Below are 18,032 nucleotides of genomic sequence, written 5' to 3'. Positions count from 1 at the left end.
TTTTAGTCTCCAGTCCCCTAATCATCTTTGTTGCTCTTCTCTGCATTCTTTCTAGAGTCTCCACATCTTTTCTACATCGTGGCGACCAAAACTGAATGCAGTATTCCAAGTGTGGCCTTACCAAGGCATTATAAAGTGGTATTAACACTTCACGTGATCTTGATTCTATCCCTCTGTTGATGCAGCCTTCACTAAACTAGCCTTCTCTTCACTAAACTAGCCATGCCCAGTTCCTGTAACAGTCCTTCATATGTTTTAGTCTCCAGTCCCCTAATCACCCTGGTTGCTCTTCTTTGAAATCTTTCCACACTTTGAAATAGTGTGTTATAGACCGTTAAACATTACTGTATATTGAAAAACTTCACTATTTTGAGATATTTGGATTCTGCTGAAAAAGGCATTTTCTTGTGATGGATTTGATATATGGTGGCATTATCTGAACCTCAACATGGTATATGAGTAACTGACAAAATACCATACTCTACTCTTTTCCAATTGAAAATGAACTTGGATGTGCATGCTGGGGAGGGGAAGAAGATGTCATTTTCTCTTTATTAAATAGCCTCAGAGCTTATGAAAAGTGTAAAACCGAAGGAGCTTTGAAAGATTTGTTTCCCCATAAAACAGATGAAGGATGGGCCATTAGCCAAAATAACATAAATCCAGCTGCAATTTAAAATGAATATCAACAATATCTTAACATTTGTAATTAATATCAAATATATATATACTCTTATCGTAATTAGTTTTAATACCTTCTGTCTGATGCTGTTATTAAAATAGAGCATTTCTTAAAACACACAAAATCTTCAGAAGAAGAAAAAAAATCCGATGTTACAACCCAATTCATTCCAGACAACAGCCACATCTGAAGGAAGACTCTAAAAAATGACTAAAAAATACGGACTTTTCAAGAATCAGTGTTTGGCTCTTCAGCAACACCGCATATTTTATTTCTGATTCTTCCTATTTCTGTAAACATTCTTCACAATTTAAATGGATGCAACTAATTTATTTCCTGGCCCTTCAGATAGGTTCAAGACCCTGGGAAAAATATAACCATTCAATCACACGTTTGTCCTTTGTTTATCTTTGCAAAAAAAATATTGATAAGATCACATATTTAGATCTGCAAAGGAAAAGACATGAAACGAAGCAATAAAACAGTGGTGGGCAAGAACCAGCAGTAGCCTTGGTAACAATGTCACTAGTAAAATCAAATTAACTCAGTAGTAGTGTCCGTAAAACCTTGGTAAGTTTCTTCTGAAGGAAAATGCTTTGGTTTTCTTGGGATAGGAGTTTGGAAGCCTATGGCCTCCCAGATGTATAGAGCCTGTGTTAAGGAAAGGCAAATATAGATATCTCTCTGATTTTCCCCCCATGGTCTCCAAAGGATGGAAGTAGGAGTCTGAAGCAGACCTTCAAACAGGGACGTGCGGTCAGGGGAGGCAGGGGAGGCAGAGCCTCACCTCTCTTCATGAAATAATAGTATATAATATAATATAATATAATATAATATAATATAATATAATATAATATAATATAATATAATATAATATAATATAATATTATATATATATATATATATATATATATATATATATATATATATATATATATATATATATATATATATATATATATATATATATATATATACACAGTATATAATATTATAATATTATATACATCCGTCCGGCCGCGCCCGGGAGCTGAGGAGGCAGAAATGTTGTCGGCGCTGCCGGATGACGAAGGCACGAAAGCGACAGTCGCTTTCGTGCCTTCGTCATCCGGCAGCACCGACAACATTTCTGCCTCCGCCCTCCGCAGCTCCCGGGCGCGCCCGGACAGAGGTAGCCAGAATGGCGCCGAGGCAGTCCGGCGGGCGAGCGACCGAGGATCAGGCTGCCTCGCTCGCTCTTTCGTCCGCCCTCCGCAGCTCCCCCGTCGCTGTGGCTACATCCGTCCGGCCGCGCGGAGGGCGGAGGCAGAAATGTTGTTGGCGCTGCCGGATGACGAAGGCACGAAAGCGACTGGGGAACGACGAGAACCTTCCTGCCTCTGCTGGATTTCACGCGCTCCTCACGACTGCAATATGCAGTCGCAAGGAGCGCGCAAAGTCCAGCAGAGGCAGGAAGGTTCTCGTCGTTCCCCAGTCGCTTTCGAGGACTGCAGAGCGCGAGCCGGCGGAGCACACTCAGGAAGGCGGAGAATGGGATCACGTGTGCTGGAGGCTGAGGCAGCCTGAGCCTCCAGCATACGTGGTCCCATTCCCCGCCTTCCTGATGATGTCACCAGCCTCACCAGCCATAAACCTCACCGCATGTCACTGCCTTCAAAGAAGGCAGGCCAATTATGGGAAACAGAACTTACATAGCTGATAGAATCATAGAGTTGGAAAGGGCAATTAGATCATTAAATCTAATCCCCTGCTCAATGGCTGCCCAGTTGACAGGCTTACTCTCTAGGCTTCCTGGAATAATTAGTTTTGTCTATTTCCTAGAACCCATTATTTTTTAAATTCTACCACTAGCTGTAGTCCTATTTAGAGTGTGGTGCCTGTAGTTTTCTATGGGTGTGGTTGAGCTCTCTATCAGAAATGCTTCTGGAGACATACTTCATTTGCATTTCAATCAATGAACATGTGAGGCTTGCCTTCTGACAACTGAAAATGAATAAGCAGCCCTATCCTTTTACAATACACATACATGTATACGCAGGGGTGGGATTCAAATAATTTAACAGCCAGTTCGCCCAGAGCCAGGTTGGCCGTTGTGGACCTGTCCTGCAGCTCCACCACATATGTGGGACAAACCTCCCCTGATGGCCAGCCTGACACTGGGTGAACCAGTTGTTAAATTAAAATAAATCCCACCATCAAAGAGGATCTGGGGGCTGCACTGTGCTGTGCTGCAATGGAGAAATGGGCAATGAAGTGGCTGGGGCGAGGGAAGAAGAAAGCCACTTTCCCTCTTTCTTCTCCCTGCTCCTCCTCCTTCCCTCGCACCTGCCGCGCTGTTGCCCGTTTCTCCATTACAGCACAGGGCAGCGCCCAGAATCCACTGATAGCAGGATGTGTGTCTGTGTGTGTGTGTGTGTGTGTGTGTGTGTAATTTAACAACTGGTTCATTGGAACTGGTACGAACCGGCCGAATCCCACCACTGTTGTATATGTACATCAGTGGCGGGTTTCAAACATTTTTAGAACCTCTTCTGTAGGTGTGGCCTGCTTTGTGGGAGTTGCTTGCCGGCCATGTGACTGGGTGGGAGTGGCTTGCCAGCCATGTGACTGAGTGGGAGTGGCTTGGCAGTCATGTGACTGGGTGGGCGTGGCCAACTTGTAAAATGTGGTGGAACTCACTTAACAACGCTCTTGCTTGGCAACGAAAATGTTGGCTCAGAAACTCTGGCATTTGAAGCATGCAAGTCTTAAAGCTGTCCAGTCACAAGACCCTTGCACCCCTAACCCTTTAGAAACAAACCCCAGGGGTCTTAAGACTTTAAGGTTTAGACAGGACTCTTAGAGGCGGGCGGGGCGATTGGTGAGCCAGCCAATCAGTGAGCGGCAGGCGGGGCAAGCGTGGTACTGACGGGTGGGGGGTCGGGAGCTGGAACCGGTTCTAAATGGCAAGGTAGATTTGTGGAACCTCTTCTATAGAAGAGGTTAGAACTGGCAGGAACCCACCCTGATTGTATATGTATATGTATATCAGTGGTGGGTTCCGGCTGGGAGCACCAGCAACCATACTGGAACAGTGCTTTGGAGGACCCACCCACCTGCCCGCGTTCCTTACCTGTATTTAAGCCAACCGGGTCATTTGCACATGTGCGCACAGCGTACGGCACCTGCGCGACCTCCGCCAAGCAGCTGGAGCATCGCAAGGCAGTGAGTGTGTATGTGTGTGCAGCGCACATACCCGAGGTGGATGCCCAGCCCCGTCGCAGCATACCGGTTGCTACGGGATCCAGAACTCACCACTGGTGTGTGTATGTGTGTGTGTGTGTGTGTGTGTGTGTGTACATATGTATGTGCTTCTATACATATTATATGCATGAGCGCATGCATGTGCCTAATCAACTCTTGAAAATCAAGCTGTTATTAAAAGCACAGAAGGGATAAATGTGGTGTTTTCCCCCTTTTCCAGAACCATTTGGAACCATGCTAACTTTATTTAATGTTAAGTCGAATAATCCCAACTCAAATATGAAAAGAGACTGAAAACGAATAAATGCAAAAGCTGATTTTGGTGGGAACATGCAGGGTTGTTTTATCAAGTCTAGGAAGAGGAGCTTTTCCTGAAGAGGAGCCGAAGGATTGGAACCATACAGTAATTAGTCACGAGTGGAATTTGGATGGTATTTCACTGTTTTCTAGGATAGTGCTGAGCTTTACCTGTGGAGGTGACCGTCTCTTATCAATGCCTGCCAAACAGAAAATGAAAACAGTTTAGACAAAGTAGAGTACATTTTACATTAATGAATCTGTTTTGTGTTAGAATTTTTGTCTTTAATGACTGCAAGACACTCCAATATACATTATATGCATACATTATGCTGCTGTATGCTGTATGCTTTTTAGTATCTAGACAGCACACTAAAAAGCAGAGACATCTCCCTGCCAATAAAAGTGTGTATAGTCAAGGCTATGGTTTTCCCAGTTTAAATGTATAGCTGTGAAATTTGGACCATAAGAAAGGCTGAGCACCAAAGAATGGAGGCCTTTGAACTGTGGTGCTGGAGAAGACTCCTGTGAGTCCCTTGGACTGCAAGGTGATCAAACCAATCAGTCCTAGAGGAGATCAACCCTGACTGCTCTTTAGAAGGCCAGATCCTGAAGATGAAACTCAAATATTTTGGCCACCTGATGAGAAGGAAGGGCTCACTGGAGAAGAGCCTAATGCTGGGAAAGATTTAGGACAAAAGAAGAAAGGGACAACAGAGAATGAAGTGGCTGGATGGAGTCATTGAAGCAGTCGGTGTGAGCTTAAATGGTAGAGGACAGGAAGGCCTGGAGGAACGTTGTCCATGGAGTTGTGATGGGTCAGACACAACTTTGCAACTAACAACAACAACATACATTATACAAGTAATCCTCAACTTACAACAGCTCATTTAGTGACTGTTCAAAGTTACAACAGCAATGAAAAAAGTGACATGACCATTTTTCACACGTGTGACCATTGCACCATTCCTCTGGCCACATGATCAAAATTCAGATGCTTGGCCACTGTCTCATATTTATGACGGTTGCAGTGTCCTGGTGTCATATGATTTCTTTTTACAAATTTCTGACAAGCGAAGTCAATGGGGAAGCCAGATTTACTTAAGAACTATGCTACTAACTTAACACCTGCAGTGATCCACTTAACAACTGGGGCAAGAAAAGTTGCAAAACCGTGCAAAACTCACTTAACAAATGTCTCACTTAACATTATAAATGCTGGGCTCAATTGTGGTCATAAGTTAAGGACTATCTATATCAGTGATTCTCAACCTGTGGGTTGGGACCCCTTTGGGGGTCGAACAATCCTTTCACAGGGGTTGCCCAAGACCACCGGAAAACACATATTTTCGATGGTCTTAGGAACCGAGACACCAATTTGATGGTTGGGGGTCACCACAACATGAGGAACTGTATTAAAGGGTCCCGGCATTGGGAAGGTTGAGAACCACGGATCTAAATTAACAATGAGGTCTAGTTAATCTGTTTGGTGCTAGATTTTTTTGTCTCTAACAACTGCAGGGCAGTTTTTCCAGTGGGAAAAAAACTATGATCTTGTTAGCCATTTGATAGATGTGAAGAAACTATGATAACTTGGTTACTTGGTTATGCCTCTCCCCTACTGTTAAACAGGTCTTACCATTAAAAACTTTCTCCTAATGTTTACTTCCAAAACATTAAGCCATGTATATTTCTTATTTATTAACTGAATGTATATTTTGCCTTCCCTACAAAAGTGGTCCTAATAACTAAAAACAAAATAAATATTAAAAGTAATAATTGCCAAAATAGATTAAAGGTAAAGGTTCCCCTTGCACATATGTGGTAGTTGTTCCCAACTCTAGGGAGTGGTGCTCATCTCCGTTTCAAAGCCAAAGAGCTAGCGTTGTCCGAAGACATCTCCGTGGTCATGTGGCTGTTACCTTCCCACCAAAGGTGATTCCTATTTTTCTACTTGCATTATTGCATGCTTTTGAACTGCTAGGTTGGCAGAAGCTAGGACAAGTAACGGGAGCTCATTGCGTTACGCAGCACTAGGGATTCGAACCACTGAACTGCTGACCTTTTGATTGACAAGCTCAGTGTCTTAGCCGCTGATCTGAAGTTATGGGGCTAGCTCTTCCTAGGGGCACTCTACATGTTACACAGTAGGTCTCTAGCCCGCTGTTTGGATTTGTTTCGCCTATGATCTTTGAACATGGCCTGCGATCTTGTTGAACTACAATTCCTTGTACTATTTACCATTGATGGTGCTTAAAATGATAGGTTGGCCAGCTCTTGTTCAATAGCAGACTTGAATGCTATTGGCAGAGTGGAAGAAATACTTTGCCCTCTTGACTGTCATATATCCATGCCTTACATGGTGTCCACAACAGATAGCTGGGATGAAAGTTAAACATCTGTGTTGCTCCAATTCAAAATATATACATAAAGTCTATTCCCCCCAAAAGGGCAATGTGGCTCCAAGAAAGCAGTCCAATGTTTTAGCACATGTTCAAGAGGAATAAGAGTTTCAGTGTAGCTTACAGAAATATATAGGAGCCTCTTATAGCAATGTAGCATTTTGTACGGAAATGGAAAGCAAAAATCTAAGATACTATAATAGCCTTTCAAAATTTTGATTTACAAGAAGCAAGTACATCTGCTTTAATGCATTTATATTGGCTTCAACAGGGAAATAACCTGGTAACCACTGCCATCTAGTGGAAATGTAGGTAAATGGCAATACCCAGCTATAAAACTTGAGCTTCAAAGAAAACTAATTTCTTCAGTGTTTTATTTAATATAAAGTACCAGCAACATTTTAGTGAAATAAGAGGTTCATTAGTTTTGTTCTCCCTTTTGCTTAGAATTAATATATTCCTATTATTTTAGATTGCTATGACAGCTGGAACTTAATTTCCTTGAGGCCATCCAAGAAATTTCTTCCAAATATATATAGTTGACAATAAACTTGAACTTTTAATTTTACTGGCTAGATTAGAACGGTTAGATTTAATGCATGAGAATTCCTTCCTGTAGTAAAGAAGCAAGATCTAAAATGCTTTTCTCTTGTCTATAAGTGTTGGGACAAGAGTATTGTGTATATCCACTGGGAAAAATTAAAAAAGTAAATTTCAAGATGTATCTTGAACAAAGCAGTAAGTTCCATTTGCTGACCTGGTTCGTTTTTAGTTTGAACTCACAGGATAGGCAAACTGCAGTTGGGCAGTCATAGGCATCTCCAACAATAATCTAACCTTTTGTTTATGATGGTGTGATTCGGTGTCATCAAGGCTTCTGAAACTTGCATATAGGCAGAGTTAGGCAAAAGACTCCGGGCAATGACCTTCACCAGCTGGTCACTCAGAAGTCGGGACGCTAGGGCAGTGATGGCAAACCTTTTCAGCGCCAAGTGCGCGCGAGTTCATCTTGGACACAATCTGGAAGAGGAGCTGCCCAGGGGGCATGCGTGAGCTGGAAAATGAACTTCTGGTTTCTGGCGCGCACATGCGCATCGGCCAGCTAGTCTTCCGGTTACTGGCATGCATGCACACACGATGATCAGCTGGCCGACGCACATGCTCACCCTGGAAAACGAAAGACCAGCTCTTCCAGTTTCTGGCCCTCCTGCACGTACGAAGGCCAGCTGATTGTCATGCGCGCCAGAACCTCAGAAGAGGAATGGGCGACGCTTCTGGCAAGCAAACTCAATGAGAAAGCAGATTTACTTAACCATGTCACTAACTTGATAACTGCTTCATTTAACAACGGCAGCAAGAAAAGTTGTAAAATTGAGCAAAATTCACTTAGCAAATGTTCCGCTTAGGAACAGAAATGTTTGGGCTCAATTGTGGTTGAGGATTACCTATAGTAAAGGAGACCTAGGTTCATGGCCAGATTTGGACATACAAGGTCATGGAGGACTTTGGGCCTGTCACTGTCTCTTATATGTCACAGGATTGTTGTTGAAAGAATAGGTCTAGTATTACACTTAAATATAAACGTATATGAAACACAAATACTGGTAAAACACCATGTGAAACCTTTCACTGAGGAATAAGTGAAACAATCATCAGACAGCAGAGATTACACCCTGGGTAGAAGTTGTCCAATATGGCTGGCTCAATAGATGGCTTACTCAAGAAAAGGTGCATCATTATCATAGCAAGAGACTACATACTTCCTCAAAGAAGCACTCATCACTTTGATCCAATAAGCCACGCCTCCCTTGACTAGTCAAAGGAGCAAGAAGGGCCACTGATCAAGGCATGTAGGTGACAGTGCTCATATTGCCAAGATTGCTGTTCATTTCATTTTGCTAGGCATTTGAAATAGACCAGGTCAAGAAATAGGCAAAGCAGAAATTCCAGAAATACTCTTTATTGTACTGTAGAAGATAAAGACAGAATCTGTCTAGGTTTTTCCATCTTGCACTAAACAAAATAAAGATGGAGTTGTCGTCTTTTCTCCTCATATTTTCTTTTTCTTTTTTAGGACCGTGTAACTTTTTCGGCAAGTCCTTCTTGGTAGCTCCTACATGCCTTATTTATTATTTATTTATTTTATTAGACTTATAAGCCGCTCCCTCTCCTCGAAGGGACTCGGGGCGGCGTACAATAAAAAATACATATCACATGTTGCACGGAGGAGGTATAAAAAACTCACATCAATTATTACAATTCATAAAATAACACAATAATAATAGAGTTAAAAAACATTAAAATACCCTAAAATTTAAAATTGCCAGGGGGATTAGAGGATAGAGCTATAGTTGAGCCAGGCCGGCTAGTTGGAACAGGTGGGTCTTGAGTTTCTTGCGGAAGGAGCGGAGATCAGTAGTAATCCTACTGGGGGGGGGGGAGGTCATTCCAGAGGGCTGGGCCCATCAAAGAGAAGGCCCTGCTCCTGGGCGCCGCCCTCTGGCACTGCTTAGTGGACGGCACCCGGAGGAGTCCCTCTCTGTGAGAGCGAATTGGTCGCAGGGATGTATGAGGCAGGATGCGATCCCGCAAGTAACTAGGTCCTGTGCCATGGAGCGCTTTAAAGATGGTGATCAACACCTTGAAATGCACCCGGTAGACCACAGGGAGCCAGTGCAGCTCGCGCAGGAGAGGTGTTATATGGGAGTATCTCGTACTCCCCATAATTGCCCGCGCGGCCGCATTCTATCCGCCTTCCCTATCCAAAGGTCAGCTCTACATTCATTTCCTATTTATTTATTCCCTAAACCAGCTCTTTCATTCTGCAAGAGGCAGCTCCGATTCAGCAGACTTGGAGCATACCCGTTGCCTCTGAGAGTTCCAGAAATTGACTAGATGTCTGCAGACTGACCCACTAAATTACTGGGAAAATTTTAAAGCCTGGATGGAAATAAGTGGGATGCACAGGGCTTTGAGGCAGGTAAACTGAACCCTCAAGCTCTTATAGAATTTGATGGTACCAACAAGCCGTATGCTGACTATAATAAACCCCACATTCTTCCAAATGTCATATCCAAAAATTATCCTAGAGTCACTCCACTGTTCAACTTCCTTCCTTCTCCCAATACCAAGTCCTCGTTTGTCCTCTACCAAGGTTTGAATTCCAGAATCACTGATATGCCAACATCTTACAATGAGGGAGGGGGTGAATACAATAAATGACAAAATTTTAAACTTCTTTGATAACTTGACAGTATTTTCGCATGGTCACCATGATGGAAACAAGCCCTTATCATTTCATCCTTAAAGCTGATGATTTTTTGAATATCATTTTGGCTTTAAATCCACCCTATGCCAGGGATGTCAAACTCAAGACCTCGGGGGTGCTTAGACCCCGGAAACAGCGAGGGACTGACCCGTGGTGCTTCCACCAACAAAAACGGAGTTTGGGAGGGCCACGTGCAGCCCTCCCAAGCTCCAGTTTTGCTGGTAAAGGATTGCAGGGGGCTGTCGCAGCTGAAAACAGAGCTTCGGAGCCCGTTTTCATTGGCAGAGTGCTTGGGCCACCACAGGCACCCGCAACACGAGTGATGTTGAGCTGGCCACACTCACCCTGGCCACATCTAGCCCCCCCCCCCCCAAGGTCAAACAGAACCCCAATGCAGCCTTCAATAAAATCGAGTTTGACACTGCTGGACTGAGAGTGTTTAATCCAATGAGCTTGATAGATCAGATTTTTGAAGCCAGCCTCATTTCCTTCTGACAATCTATTTTTCTTCCGTTCCCCACATACTGCTAGTATTTCTCAAACTCAGCCTTTTAAGATGTGTTCAACTCCGAGCTGACTGGAGAATTCTGGGAGTGGAAGCAATGTTCTTTTTTTTTAATAATAATGTTTTTTTATTTTCATATAAACACAAACACGCAAAACATATAACATAAAAACCTCTTCAACTACATACAGTGTGTCGATTGGTTACAGGATTTTTCTGCGTCCTTTTCATAGTCATTGCTTGAACTTTATCAAAAATCACATATTATCAATCCAATATACATTGTTATTATACTTCCTTTGTTTGATTATCACTATTGTTTCTCCATTTTAAACAAGGTATTCTAGATATGTAACTATTTATAATATAATAATTCATTATATCATCTTCAATATATCCAATAATAAAGGATTTTTTAATATCTTATTCTGTCATGCTATTATTTTAGCATTAATAACATTCTCTAATAATTTTCAATTCCATGTTTTTTCCATTATTAGTATCATCAATCTAATGTACATATATACAAATTGTCATAATTATTAAACATCCATTAAGCATAGATATTATTGCATCCTTTCAACAAAAGGCATATTAAATTTGAAGCAAATTTATATTATGTCATTTCATTACATCATCCTAAAATCATCCAAAGATATTACATCTTTATATTCTATTCTATATAGAATTATTTTTCTTTTATAAAAGGGCTTTTCAGCATCTTTTCCATAATCCTTACTTAAGAGTTTGTATAAAATTTCATATTATCAATCTAATATATATAAATGCTTTATTATCATTATTGATCATTTATTTAACTATAGCTATTATTACTTTGTCTTATACATAGCACTCAAAATTTAATTACATTAAACTAAGTTTTATTGTGACATTTCATTTCATCATCCTGTATCCTTCCAGGAATAGTGTAGTCCAATATCTCTTGCCATTTGTAAAGTCTATATTCTAGGTGTTTGTTCATTGCATGTCTTGTAAGGATTCGAAACCCTCCTTCTGCTCTTTTCATCAGTTTAACTTTTGTTATCATTAGTGTTTCTGTTGAGATTACTCTCATTATTTCTGCCATATTTTCTCCCCTTTCTTCATCTGTTTTGACATCTGAGATAAAGTTCCAGTTCATCGATCTCTCCTTTCCGTATTTCGCACTTGTCATTTCCCTCCTCTCTCTGCTGTCAGTATCAACCATTTTCTTATCACTTTCATATGTCTCTGTGATTTTTTGAGCTCTGTCCTCAAACTTCACCATTATCTCCGTACTTTCTGTATTTTGCTCTATAATTTCAAGTCTCTTTTCAATTCTCTCTGTGATTGTTAAAACTCTTTGGATTTCTAATATAATTCTTTGCAATGTTATTTCCTGCGCCATTTTTTAGATTATAAACACTGCCAGAACGTCCAAGGCTTTTGCTAGGTTCCAAACAATTTCAGTGAAGTTTTTCAGATCAAAGCTTTCTCTTTCCTTCAAAGAAACACCTGTATAAACAAAACATATTCCACTGGCCCTTTCAGTAAACCAAGCCTATAACTTTGTACTATCAGATGTTGCCAAGCCTCTAGCCACTAGATGGCAGTGTTACATCTCTTTCCTCTGTTTTGCCTCTTCTCTGTAAGCTCCACACTCCCGAAAAGGGGAGGAAAAAAAATGTTTAAAGATTAAGATCCGACCGAGCCTTACAAAGGTAGAAACTTTTAATCCACAAATACAAAAAATGGAAAAAGTATAGAGGAAGAGGGGGAAAAAAAGACCAGTCCAGTTTAAAAGTAAGAGGCATTTGGAAAAAGTCCATCCGTAGAAAACCAACAAAATTAAAGTGAAAAAGATAACATGATAGTTTTAAACCAGGGTTAATTCACCGCCTGCTTTCTTCTATGTACAGTTTTATTTAATTCCAAGTTTTTGGGTTTCCTCTTCTCTAATAATAAAAAAATTCTCACCATTTCGACACACTGTCTCTCCTGTACTGCTTCTGTTTCAGGGGCTTGTCCCAACCTTCTGCAACCATTTTGGCTGCTTCTCTTGTACCTGGCAAAAAGATCCTTTTTCCTGGATCAATCAGGAACTTTGCAATGTCCCTGAGATCAGCAGGACATGCTCTTCTCTGTTCCTTCAGAACAGTTTAGGCCCAAAAGGACTGTCCAGTAACAGAGATATCGACAGCAATCCTGGAGCCCCAAGATTGCATGTCTTGTCGTTGCAACATCAAGCCCCGCCCTCGGAAGCAATGTTCTAATAATCTTAAGAGCTGTTTGATAATGTAAAAGAAACTAACTGCTGTAATGGGTTCTTTTTAGATGTATGTAAAAGCTAGACAGTCTATTATGGATGTTGTACTTACAGGATTGCTAAATTGAGTTGGCCTAAGCAACCTCTAAGATTATCTTCCAGTATTAAAATTCTAATTGTATACGCTAATACTTTTTTCCTTTATCTACAATGATTTTTCAAGAACTGGTTTAGATGATTTCTTGACACTTGGTATTTCAGGTTTTTAGCTGCAGTTGCCAACACTAAATTTGGACTTCTTAATCAGGCACACAAGCATCCACATATAGTGTCTTCCTTGAAAATATGAATTGCATCGCTATATAAACTATCTACTAGCAAACAATTTTTCTTTTATCTCACTAGGCTACATGGGATTTCAAAATAATTTACACAATCAAGAAATCATCAGAATCTTTGAAACACTTCATGCAAAGCATGGAAAATCCAGAGCATCTGTTTCACAGAAAATGACTAACTTGGGGCATTCAGAAATGAGAAATTGTTCTGTGCAAATTCCACTGAAGTAGAAGCTGAAGAAATTATGCATTTTCTGGATGAACTCCATTGAAACAGAACACAAATATTTCATTTTTACAATCCAGGTATAAATTAAAAGTTACATCACTTCAACCTACTGAATCTGATTATATAGCAAAGGAGAAAAATCATTATTTTTTATTATCATCTTAGTTGTCTATATAGATGTGTCATCTGCACGAAAGACAAAATGAATTTCAATAAAAGCAATAAAAGTTCTGAAAGATGTATTGATTTAAGTGGCACATCCCATTCATAGAACAAAATGTCATTTTTAAAATAGATTGGATTGGCATATTATTAAAACTAATAGTATGCCAATTATTTTAAAATATTTATCAGTTAATCCATACACACACACATCCTATGTGTGTGTGTGTGTGTGTGTGTGTGTCCCCAAAATGTTAGTGTCCAAAGAAACCATGGAATGTGATTTTGTGCCTTAGCGAAAACAAGAAAGTAATTAAGGCAAATGTCAATGATATACTTCCTTCAAACAATTTTATTATTTGAGAACAAAAAGTTGCACATACAGACAAAGACAGCAGCACTGTTAAAAAATAGTTTCACAAATTATATACAGTAAATAACTCAGTGATTTAACATTGTAAATGTGTAAAAAGCCGTAACATACATATATCAGGTCTACTAACTTTAACTAAAACGCAACACAATACAAATTTAAAACAAACTTCATTTAACCCTCCTTAATTCAACAAAAATTAAAAACCTCCTCCTTCCACAATGAAAAAAGAAAATAAAAACCTTAAAACTTTGGTGCTGTTCACAACCAATATAAAAAGCCTTGTGCTAAATAGCTCTGAATCTATCGCATTCAAAACTCACATTTGCCAGACAACTCACTCTTGCATGACATAAAACATTCGGAACTTACAAAAATAGTACTGAACTGAAAGCAGCCAACTTCATAACCAGGATATATACATACACCTGTCTGTTTTTGAAAGGTGCCTCAGTCAAATTGCGAACATTTATTTCAGTTATATACAAAATATTCTCTGTGTAAAAAGGTTAGACTTCACCAAAATTCTGTACACACATGCTGTAGAGATTTACAATCTGACCCTTAAAAAAATGGCCCTAGCACAAACCCTGTGGAACTAAATGGGGTCAGCGCTAGCAACACAGTTCAAAGACTGGGGTTCTAACCCATCATTTAAGGCAATAACTATTCCTGTTGCTTCTCTTTAAGCATTCACGTAGTTGGGAATACAGCTCAACATGCAACAATACTATAAACTGAGCTTCAGAGTAAGAATTGTTCTGCTGAAATTGTCTGAAAACAAATTATTAATTAGCAAACATCTTTCATTCTGTGATTTGTAAGCTAAAGAAACCTGCCATCTACTTAAGATAGGCAAGCATCAACTCCAGAGTAGAGATTTTATGCGTCTGTTTGGAATGGTGCGATTAAGGTCAGTTGGTCTTCCTCATGATGGCAGAAAAATCCCTCAGCATAAATTGAGTAAATCTGGTTTACAAAGGCCATAGCCTAGGGCTAGGCAATTTCTACTCAGATGAATTGTATAACATGAGAAAACAAAGTCCATGGGAAATGCTGCAGCAAATTAAATTTGCAGGGAATTTATGCAGCTTTATTCTCCTGATAAATTGTCAGTCATGTATGACAATTCTCTGTCCATGTTAAACTGTGGGCACCCACCAATCACTCACACGAACTTTTTATCCAAACTGAGGCCATTCTAAAATTCTCAAAAAGCCTTTCTCTCTAAAGATAGATCACGATAGTTCAGAAACAAATCCATATAGAATGCTTATAGTGAACACCAAATTCGGTTAATGCTTTGAATTGAAGGAAATATGAAATGAAAAGAAGAGAACCCAAACAGACCACAATATCTTACATGCAGTAGATATCACAACTGCTCTTGCATATGTTAACAGTATTTAAGGACATGATAGAATACCCCAAACTCGCACTTAGAAATAACCCACGGTTTGAAATGCATTATATATAATTCATATACGTGAGTATTCATTTATACTGTATATATTTACATACATATACACAAAACCACCCTGATGTTTTTAAAAGGCCATATCACAAAACAGAAGATATGGATTTAAGATTCTGAATATTAGAATATACTTTCACTTTAAAAAGAAACCAAATATGCATACCTACGTATGGTGTAAATCATATTGACAAAAATAGTTTGTTACTAACATTACATTAAATAGATGGTTTTATAAGTTTCCTTAATAATTACATATATAGAAGACAAAGAAGCTTTGAATCACAAAAAATAGATAGCATTTGTAACAATTACAGTTTTTTAGCCCAGAATGGGAAGAAGTAGCAAAATGTTATAAATCTCCAAGGACACAGAGCACCTACTATATCAGTTTAAAAAAATATATATTTTCAGGATGAACTAAATGAAAGCATTGTTCTTTTTTTCACCTTACCCTATCCCACCCATCCTTTTTCCATATTTATCTTTTCCCCCTTTTGTTTCCAGCTGGGGGTTTCTTCAGCTGGAGAAGTTGTCCTCCTGTGCCAAAGCTTGCAGAGGCTGGATTGGACACCCCAAATGTCAGGCCAGCAGATGCTGTGATGCCAGGATTGCTGAAGTTAAACCCAGATGTGCTCGAATTGCCAAAGCCTTGTAAAGGAGGGGAAAACATTTCAAAATGAACAGATGTGATCACATAAAGGACAAAAGATTTTGAGTTCTTTAAGCCTGAAGTGCAATTTGAAAAATGCTGGGAATCTCTTGCTGCCTGATAAGTTACATAGCATGGGAAGCTCAAATACTAAAAATAATGCTAAATGAAGTGTAATCTATATAATATGGACAATATTATTGGGAGGCTGAAAGAAGCTAGTATTATGTGTACTCAATTTTACCATGAGTGGAACATAGGTTTATAGGATTTGAATTTTTAACTTAAAAAGACGTTAAAACTTTTCAAATTAACTTTAACCTTTAGTTGAAAAGCAATGTAACTCTCAGAAGCTTATAACCTTATCACAAGACAAAATAACAGTCAATCTTTTCTACCTGAAAGCCTCTATATAGGTTGGAATCACAAATCCCTTAATTCCCAGTGAGCCCGACTAATCCACATTTTTGGGAATTGCAATCCTAACGCACCCAAAATGTTCTAGGAAAGTTACTAAGTTTATGTGGGCGGGATGTCTGGACAGTGATTTGGAAAAAATGCTTCAAACACTGAGCAAGCAGAGAGCACCTCTCTTCCAATCAATAAAACCGCCCAACTATTTTTTAACCTTTTGTGCAAATCTGGAAAAGGTGCTATTATTTTAATAGTCACATTAACATTAAAGACAGAAATGAAACCCAGTATTTTGAGAACATTCATTACAAGTGGCCCATGTGGAAACCTGAAAAAAACCAGACTGTTATTGAAAAGGAAAAAAAAATGTACAAGATCCAGGGAACTTCTTTTGAATCATTTTCAAAGTGTGCACGGAATAAGTATCATTATAGACATCTTAAATATATTTAAAGGCCTTTTTTATTCATGGGGAAATTGGTCAAACACAAAGAAGCAGTGCAATTTAGGTGTATAGCGGGAAAGCCCAATAAAATTATTTTTTTCCTTAAAGTAGAAAAGAACAAGAATGAATATTCTAAGACCAAAACATCCCCTCTTCCATATTGAGTTTGGAACATCAGGATGAGCAGCTGAATGTTTCTGATACATTTTAGGGTCAACATTCTTCATAGGACCCTATTTGTAAAAGTGATTGTAAATTCTTACAACAGACTCACCTGTTTCGATTAGCTGGCCTGGCACATTCTTAGTTTTTACCTCCCGGTGGATATATTTTTATGGGTAATTTTGGGTAATATTTTAACTCCTGGGTTATTAGAGTTTTTAATGTACTATATTTATTATTCTATATACAGTCTTGCAACCTCCTCCACCTACGTATTTAATTATTTAACTGTTTTATGTATGTATTTTATAGCGCATTTTAGTGACTGTACACCGCCCCGAGTCCCTTTCGGGAGAGGGGGCGGTCTATAAATACAAATAATAAATAAATAAATAAATAAATTACATAGAAAATATCAGTAACTGAAAATATTTTGTGACCAAAACACTTTGTACAGAAAACTTAACTGCCCCATAAAACATTCAGAACAGAACAAACCTGCACTAAGGCTTCCTGATGGCTTATTTGCTGCTCCAAATCCAAACGATGGCGCACCTGGAACACTGCTTCCAAAACCAGCGCCACCTGCAAATCCTAGAAGAAATAATAGCAAAGAAAGGAAACATAAGTTAAGGTGCACAGGTTGAATTGCTTTTAACCACAATGGTTGAGTGAAGTTTATCACACAATATTTTATCAGTGAGGCTCTAAAGCCTAGATAAACTGAAATCAACATCCCTTTGGTACTCTGCACATATCTGTATTAAGAACCCACTGATTCATTGCACATACTTTGCAAATATGACAGTGGTCAGCCATCTTAGTTTGTATTACTTACTTATATTGTGATCTTAATTCTAGACTTCACACCTTTTTCATTCTTTTTTATGAATAAGGAAATACCTTAAATGTTTCCACAAGGCATCCACTGGCAGCCATCAGTTTGCAATTTTTTTAAAAAATGACATGAACCTATAGATAATTTTGTCATCTCCTCTTGTTGTAGGTAACTTATTTTATTTATTCTGCTTTTGCTAACCAGTTTGCAAAAACCGATAGATAAAATTGTATTTTCCACGACTAATGACCACAAAAGCTATAAAACATATTACAGCAATTAATTTTCACTAGATGCAATATC

General features: G+C 39.2%; 1 protein-coding gene across 1 annotated transcript in view; it reads right to left on the bottom strand.

The window, feature by feature from the left end:
• Positions 1 to 13,705: 13,705 nt before the first annotated feature.
• NUP58 (nucleoporin 58) overlaps positions 13,706 to 18,032 on the bottom strand; it is a 30,122-nt gene continuing 25,795 nt past the window's right edge. The window contains exons 15-16 of the mRNA XM_081950736.1: positions 17,390 to 17,485; positions 13,706 to 15,869 (exon numbers count right to left, since the gene is read on the bottom strand). Of these exons, the coding sequence (XP_081806862.1) occupies positions 15,700 to 15,869; positions 17,390 to 17,485 (266 nt within the window). The 3' untranslated portion in view covers positions 13,706 to 15,699. The remainder of the gene's footprint in view (positions 15,870 to 17,389; positions 17,486 to 18,032) is intronic.

The sequence above is a fragment of the Natrix helvetica genome (assembly GCF_964273705.1).
Source record: "Natrix helvetica genome assembly, chromosome: 4".
In the NCBI taxonomy this organism is placed as follows: Eukaryota; Metazoa; Chordata; class Lepidosauria; order Squamata; family Natricidae; genus Natrix; species Natrix helvetica.
Note: the sequence above shows the minus strand (reverse complement) of the source record. Positions and strands in the feature narration are given on the sequence as shown.